Genomic DNA, 8,512 nt, shown 5'->3' with positions numbered 1-8,512 from the left:
GAGACGAATTCTTAAAGTAGGATGTGAACAAAAAGGGGGAAGGTCCATGACTCCCCCATTAAGCGCTGTGGTTCCTGGGCAGTGGCCGGGAAGCGACAGTCAAGGATGAAATATTGATTCTCGAACTTTGAAACAGTCTCAATGGAATTCTGCTTGCTTTGAAAACAATTTGTAAAACTACTAGAAGGCTACTAAATTTCAGTTTCAGCTCCATTCATATGAAAAGGTTTGAAAAGGCATCTCTCCCTCCCCCTTTTGTGTTAGTCAGAGAAGGGAAGCATAGCAAGATGTATTTCTAGATCATTGCCACATGGCTAGCCTAGCCAAGCACTCTGAAGACCTCACATTCTGCGTCTTGCAAATGAGACACTTAAGCTTGATATACTTTGAAGATACATACCTTCCATCTCTAAGAAGTTTTCCATTTCAATTTACAATTTAAGTAATTGCATAGACAATCCAAAGGGCCACTTTTCTATTGTTCTATAAAAATGGAGTATACATTTTTAGCCTTGATAAATGTGATATATTTCAAGATGCCATTGAAAAAACAGATAATCGGGCACCTGGGTGGCTAAGTAAGATAAGCGTCCACTTCAGTTCAGGTCATGATCTCATAGCTTGTGAATTCAAGCTTCACGTGGGACTCCACGCTGATAGCTCAGAGCCTGGAGCCTGCTTCCAATTCTGTGTCTCCCTCTCTCTATGTCTCTGTCTTTCCCTCTCTCTCAAAAATAAATAAATTTGAAACAATTAAAAAACCAAAAACCACTAGGGGCCCCTGGGTGGCTTAGTCAGTTAGGCATCTGACTTCTACTTAGGTCATGATCTCCTGGTTTGTGAGTTCAAGCCTCAATGGAGGCTCTGTGCTGACAGCTCAGAGCCTGGAGCCTGCTACCAATTCTGTATTTCCCTCTCTCTTTGCCCCTCTCCTGCTTGTGCGTGCGCTCTCTCTCTCTCTCTCTCTCTCAAAAATAAATAAACATTAAGAAAATATTTTAAAAAAACGAGCTAATCAGAAGTTTATATACAAAACATTATTTCACCAGAGAGAAAGTGTTACTTAACAGATAATATAATAAGCACTAGTAAATTCAATTATAGGGAGTGCTTATCTCTGTTCTTCCTTTCTGGACCTTAAGAATAAACTGAAATCTGATTTTTCTTTCTTTCTTTATTTTATTTATTTATTTATTTTTTGCTTAGGACTTTTCCTTTTATAAAGTGTCAGAGGTTTTAGTAGAAGTCTTGAAACTAACTGCTAAAGATGTCCCCATATCCAGAGGTCTTTATTAAGACCAGAATTGACTAACTGTATTAAAGAAAAGTAGCTTAGATTAGAAGAAAGTAATAGATCATCTAAAGTGCAAACTGTTCTTCAATTGCTCTCCAAAGAACTGGCAAGGCTTTGGTGTTGTCCTGTTGTGACTTAACATATATACTTATGCTTTTTTATCAGACCGATTTTTTTCAGCAGGAAGTTTTCAGCTCTGTAATTAGCAATCCACAATGGAAGCTTTGACACTTAATTACAACATTGCTAAGACAATAATAATAAGAGGAATACCAAAGTTGAATGCAGAATTTCTGGACACACCTCTGGCTCCCTTCTTATTGGCTGGGAAACAATTATATATGACTAGTAAATAATCCATATAGAAATGAATGCCTGTGTACAAAGGCAGGTACTTTGAGCTTGGCCAAGTTCAGTCACTGCTGCTGACTTCAGCTAAAACGTCATGGCCAGGAACCGTGGAGAAAATCCTCAGAGACTGCTGTAGACTCAAAGAGACCTCCTCCACATTGTGGATTTCTAGCAACTTCTACCACTCCAGGCTGGATCAATCTTCAAAGCAGAGGCGATGGCATTTTATCCCCTGCAGATCGCTGGTCTAGTTCTTGGCTTCCTCGGCATGGTGGGGACTCTTGCTACAACGCTCCTGCCTCAGTGGAGGGTATCGGCTTTCATTGGCAGCAACATCATCGTCTTTGAAAGGCTCTGGGAAGGGCTCTGGATGAACTGCGTCCAACAAGCCAAGGTCCGCTTGCAGTGCAAGTTCTATGGCTCTTTGCTGGCTCTCCCACCCGTCCTAGAGGCAGCCAGGGCCCTCATGTGCGTGGCCGTCGCTCTCTCCCTCATTGCTCTGCTTCTTGGCATCTGTGGCATGAAGCACATCAAGTGCACGGGCTCCAACGAGAGGACCAAAGCGTACCTTCTGGGGACCTCTGGGGTCCTCTTCATCCTGACCGGCATCTTCGTTCTGATTCCTGTGTGCTGGACGGCCAACATCATCATCAGGGATTTCTACAACCCGGCCATCCACGTGGGGCAGAAACGAGAGCTGGGAGCAGCCCTTTTCCTCGGCTGGGCGAGCACCTCCACCCTCTTCATTGGAGGCGGTCTGCTCTGTGCCTTCTGCTGTTGCAACAGAAAGAAGCCAAGACACAGGTATCCCACCCCGGGACATTGTGCTCCGCACACAGAGAAGCGGAGGAATGTGACGATGCTCAGTAAGACTTCCACCAGTTATGTCTAGGACCTGCTTTCAGCTCAAACTGTGGATTACAATCAGAGTTTTTTATAGAGTCCTGCCGGACACTGTAACTACGTCAGGCACCAGAACTGGCTTTAGGGCCTCATTGAAATTGAGATGCAAGTATAAAGGGTCTATAGATCATACTTTGTCACCTGTGGTAGGAATAGAAATGACTGCCTTTGGACATTCTGACCGCGCGTGTTTTAAATGCATTTATTGTTATTAGATACAAATAATCCCCATTCCAATCTGCCTAGTCAAAAATCAAGTATATCCACGTCCTTAGTATAACTATAACTACTGGGCTTTTTGACAATCATGTAGCATCCACTAAGGGATACACGTTTTATTGCAATTGATAATACGCAGCAATAAAAATATTCTGAACCATAACCTAAGTTATTTTTCATCCAGATTATTTCTTATACTAATACAGTAACAACTGAAATGTGGACTTTTCTTTTTTAAACAATTAATCTGAAAAATAATAGATCCCCAAATACGGATTTTTTAGATGATTATTTATTTTTGAGAGAGAGAAAGAGCAAGAGCAGGGGAGGGGCAGAGAGAGAGAGAGAGCGCCACAGAATCTGAAGTAGATTCTAGGCTCTCAGCCCAAAGATTGAACCCATGAGCTGTGGGATCATGACCTGAGCCGGAGTGGGATGCTTAACCGAATGAGCCACCCTGGCATCCCTTAACTAAAGATTGTTAATTGAATTTATCAAAATATGGAAATGCCTGTCCAGTGAAAAGATTTGTTATTCCTTTAGGGAACTCAAACATACTGGCAATTAGACACTTTCAGGGGGGAAATAAAAGTGCTCTGACTTCTCTTAGGAAATTTATGAAGATGATTTTAAAGCACCTAATTTATACAGTTAGTGTTGCCTGGAATTATATATTTAAAGGAAAATAATTTATAAATGAAAAGTAATATGTTCCATAACCTCTGATTTGTGCCTACAGCAAACAGAAATATCTACCTTGATCAGATACATCAGTACAAGGATATGAACATTCACCTGTCATCAAGAGGAAATACGGTCCTAATTAGGGAATTGAGGTTTGGGTGTTTAAGGGAATGGTTTCTGTTCCTTGTTTTATCCTTTAGTCATTGTTCAGGTCTGTACACGCAAAGTAAAATAAAGAATGAAGGTAATGATTCAGAGAATTACTCAAGCTAAAATAAGTACCTCCATTTATTCGCTAATAAATAAATAAGGATGGTTAAGGCATTGTGTTTTGTTTGAGTTGTGTATATTATTTTCTCAGTTCTTTACTTCTTATGCATTTAACATGCCATATTTAATATGCCAATATGGTTAAAAGTGTGTGTGGGGAGGGGGAAGGAATGGGTATATGAGTGCCTGTGAGACAAAACTACTCCTATGAATTGCTTCTGAATATCTCCAGTATTTTGTGAACCAATTAATGTTTACATATCCAATTCTAACTCTTCAAATAGAATGTCTATTTTATAGTAAAAAGGTATTTACTTTGCAGTACACAATTGCAATGAACAGATTAAATTTGTTCACCAAATATTTATTGTGTGTCCATCCTGACTGTAATAAAATAATAAATCAAAATAGTTATGTATTTTCAATGATGTTGATATAGTTCACTGTGGTGTCAATTTCAGATTGAGTTTTTATCTTCAAAAGACCATCTATTAACTCTGAAACATTAAATCAGAGATAATTCAAGGCTAGATGTTAACATCAGACCTTCCCTCCACTCTACAAACCACCAGCGAGGCTTCAGGAAGTCAAGTCCTTCGTAATATAGGATGATATTTTAAAAATTAGTAATATGTAATGACAAAGGCCACATAAATGTAAATATCTTCAATTAATATCAATAAAAACAAGAAAAATGATTTCGATTTTTTCCTAAGACTGTTTTCTTTTTCAGACTTCATTCATAAAGGTCTAAATTTTGACTGTATTGAAAAGAAATCATTTTGCATATATACAAGCAAATAAGTACAAAATCAAGACATGTAAGTTATATGGGTAAAGGTTGTCGTCGGATCATTTGTCTTGCCTTTTGGCACCCTGGAGGAAGTAAATGGCCATATATGACAGGTTCTAGAGACTAAATGAAGCATATTATTCTGCTAGCCAGAGGATCAAAGAGTAAAAAAGTGTAACACGAGGTAGAATCACAGAATTATTAGCAAGAACATTAGCCACTGAATTTGGGCAAAATTTCAGGAACCAAGAATTCTTTTGTTTGTTCTTTTATTAATCAAGGTGTACTTTTGGAAGAACGATTTATATTTTTTCCACTCTACTGCAATGTGTTCTCTTTTACACCACAAAGAAATTTCGATAATTTTTAATGAATTTCAAGAAACATTATGGATGTAAATGTCATCTGACAAACTCAGGTGTGCAGGAATTGCATCATTCTTATCTAAAATTTAACTTAAACTCAACTTCTTGAGTATTTTCCCACATGTCACACCATTCTTAAGGTCTCGTATTGGATTAAGCAATGCATGGGTCATTGGGTTCATGTAATCAGTCCATGATGATCAGTCCATATAGGTCACTGAGAAGATGTCTATTGTACCTGCTCTCATGGTCTATTTAGATTCTCAGCTATGCCAATTCTTTGTCATGCTTGGCAATTTTTTTTTGAGATTCTCTAGTTCTAGGGTACTTGGATCAGTGGATTTCAACCTTGACCGCATATTAGAAAAGGCTAGGGGAATTTTAAAAATTGCCAGTGCAAGGGCGCCTGCAGGTGCTCAGTTGGTTAAGCGTCCAACTTCAGCTCAGGTCATGATCTCACAGTTTGTGGGTTCAAGCCCCGCATCGGACTCTGTCCTGACAGCTCAGAGCCTGGAGTCTGTTTCAGATTCTGTGTCTCCTTCTCTCCTTGCCCATTCCCTGCTCATGCTCGCTCTCTCTCTCTTTCTCTCTCTCTGTCTCAAAAATAAATAAAAACATTAAAAATTTTTTAAAAATAAAAACTACCAGCGCAACCAGTGGCAAAATGATCTATACCATTTCCTAGATTCATAGCAAAAACTTGACCTGTTGATTTGGTTACCACTGACCTACACACAAGGGTGAAAGAAATGATTCCTTCTCCCATGAGATTTTTAAAAAAATATTACCTCTACAAATCTCTTTTTCTTCCATGGTTAGCAATTTTTCACAGTTTGATAGAGGCTTGGGCTTTCAGGAGCAAAAATGCATAAAAACTAAAGTTCTTCTAGACTAATTTGCCTTCAGTTTTGCTATACACTCCACTGAGCCAGTGAAATGCATTGCTAGCTACCTTCTGGAATGATGACCAGGGAAAGAGGAAAAATAAATATGATTTAGCCACACATGATTAAAAATGTTTTAATAGATCAACCCATTGTAAGTAAAAATTTTAGTTAAATGAACACTAATAATTCTCATTTGCAAAAAAAGTTGATATGTTTATAGATATTTTGTCGGGCTCACTTGCTCTCCACAACCACCATATATAGTGTAGACATCATTAGCAGCATAAGGGTTGCAACTAAGAGAACCCAAACTTACTAAGTTACATGACTTGACCAAAGTGATAGAGCTGACCATGAGAAATCAAGCAGTCAAGAATAGTACTAAGTAGATACTTACAACATATTTGAGGAATGATCAAGAAACAATATAAATGCAGGATCATAGTTTGAGATTTTAGCATATATGAAGTTCCTCCTTTCACAGGGAAGAACTAAAACAATAGAACTCAGAGATTTAAAGACAGTTTTGTGTTCTGGTTTTGTTTAGTCAGAAAAGCATACTTTTTGTGTTTTTTGAGATAGAGAGGGAAGGACAGAGAAAGAGGTAAAAAGAATCTTAAGCAGGCTCCATGCTGAGCCTGAGACAAAATCAAGAGTTGGGCTCTTTTTTAAAAATTTATTTATTTATTTTTGAAGGAGAGGGAAGGAGAGAGGGAGAAGAAGAGAGAGAGAGAGAGAACTAGTGGGAGAGGGGCAGATACACACACACACACACACAAACACACACAATCCAAAACAGGCTCCAGGCTTAGAGCTGTCAGTACAGAACTGCAGGGCTCAAACTAACAAACTGAGATCATGACCTGAGCCAAAGTTGGACTCTTAACCCACTGAGCCGCCCAGGCACTCCTAAAAAGCCTAAATTCTAAAGATATCACGGACAAATTAAAAAATGGCTCAGTCAGAACCAGGTTTTCCTCACACTCAAGATTATAACATGATTTATTTGAATGAATGTAAAACAAAGAGGAGTTCAGAGGGTCTAGAAATCGATGTGTCGAGAATGACCCTGTGCCCTCTCCCTCATCCACTTTCTGGGGACTTTGACACTTTGACTTTGACACTTTGGTCTGACAGGACAGGAAATAGTCTTGCCACGTTTTCCACATACTATGGCAACAGAAGAATATTTTGTGTTCAGCCCAGACCGACACAGAACATTTAAATCACTTTTGTGGTTGGAACGAAGTAAGAATGCAATGGTAACACACGTGAATGGACAAGTGGGAGCGTTCATGGCCCGTATGTCCTTTGACTAATTTCTTGCCCTTCCTCTGTCTAACCTGTATCTTCAGGAGGTGGATTCCTATGGGCAGGGTAGCGGTGAGCCGGGGGAGCAGTGGGGTCCATCCTCAATAAGTACAGGTATTAACAGGATCTCTATCTGGAAAGAAAGTAAAAACGATAACAAAACCCCCTAAATATTGGGTCTGTTTATTATCTTCACATGCTGCTCTTTATAAACAATGTCAGTGATAAAGTATTCCTGCTCAAAAAAATAAAACAACAGCAACAACAACAAAAAACATGGTTCAAGTCCTGAACCATCACTGTAGTTACTATAAATAGCTAATAATAATGATGATGATAGTGAAGGTAATAAATAGATGATAAATGGATGGTAGATAAATATATAATGATAGATTCTACATAATAGATAAATGATGGAGAGATAGGTAAATAAAAAGATAGATGTAAGCTATGCTACAGTGAGCTCTGACATATGACTATATGCATTTGTTTCAAGAGTAAATGAGGGAGTTTTTCCTTCAATTCAGATTCAGCAAGGCATGATTTTCACATCATCGCTCTTCAGCCTTTCCATTTTAGTATTCTAATGTTTAACACAAATAAAAGCTCCTTGTCACCATAAAGTGACAAGAATTAAAGTAACTCAAATTCTGTTTCCATTTCTTGACAGTATGTATGCTGCAGGAATTGGAGACACAGACTATATACTAGCTAGGTTGAATGGGTCTAAACTGTTACGGACTTACTGGAATTTCTTCAGCGTATAATCTATAAAACATACAATGTTTATTAAAGGATAAATAATAAAAATGTTCTAACTTGTAGCTTATAACTGTGAACAACTTCTCTCAGAGTGGAGCAGTGTAGTAAAAACTGATCTGTGTCTGGGGGTCAGATGCGCTAGACCAAGGTCATCTTTCCCCAGCTCCTGTGTTCAGCGGCTGCTGAATATTTGGCCAATAAAAGGCACTAGTGAGGGGTGCCTGGGTGGCTCAGTCACTTAAGCATCTGACTCTCAATTTTGGCTCAGGTCATGATCTCACAGTCCATGAAATCAAGGCCTGTGTCAGGCTCTTTGCTGACAGTGGAGGTCCTGCTTGGAATTTTCTCTGTCCCTCTCTCTCTGCCCCTCCCCTTACGCACTCTCCCTCCCTCTCTCTCAAAATAAAGAAATTTCTTAAAAAGGTACTGGTGAGACTGGAGGGCATGAGGGTTCCTCTTCTGTCTTTGGCCGGAGAGCTGAGTCCAGTGGTGACTCTGTCTTCTCCCCAGCTTTACCAGAAGGGTCCGCCTTAGGTCCAGCTTCTGCCAAATGAAGCTTACGTCTTGGGTCCAGCAACACAGCTTTTCTGTTTTTTCTCCCATCCTCAGGAAAGTAGCCACTTCCTGCTGTTGTTAGTGTCTGGGGGCCTGCATGGTCCACTCCTTGGTTTCT

At 39.3% G+C, this 8,512-nt stretch overlaps 1 protein-coding gene across 1 annotated transcript; it reads left to right on the top strand.

Moving 5' to 3' along the window:
- Positions 1-1,862: 1,862 nt before the first annotated feature.
- On the top strand, positions 1,863-2,537 carry CLDN17 (claudin 17). Its single transcript, XM_039219382.1, has one exon. It carries the CDS (start codon positions 1,863-1,865, stop codon positions 2,535-2,537), a length of 675 nt encoding a protein of 224 aa, XP_039075313.1.
- Positions 2,538-8,512: the final 5,975 nt, after the last annotated feature.

This window comes from Hyaena hyaena, unplaced genomic scaffold, assembly GCF_003009895.1.
Source record: "Hyaena hyaena isolate Hyena2069 unplaced genomic scaffold, ASM300989v1 scaffold_813, whole genome shotgun sequence".
In the NCBI taxonomy this organism is placed as follows: domain Eukaryota; kingdom Metazoa; phylum Chordata; class Mammalia; order Carnivora; family Hyaenidae; genus Hyaena; species Hyaena hyaena.
This window is presented reverse-complemented; position numbering and strand designations above follow the sequence as displayed.

Excerpts from the sequence above, each read along its gene's own strand:
- CLDN17 (XM_039219382.1), top strand. The coding sequence starts at position 1,863 with ATGGCATTTTATCCCCTGCAGATCGCTGGTCTAGTTCTTGGCTTCCTC.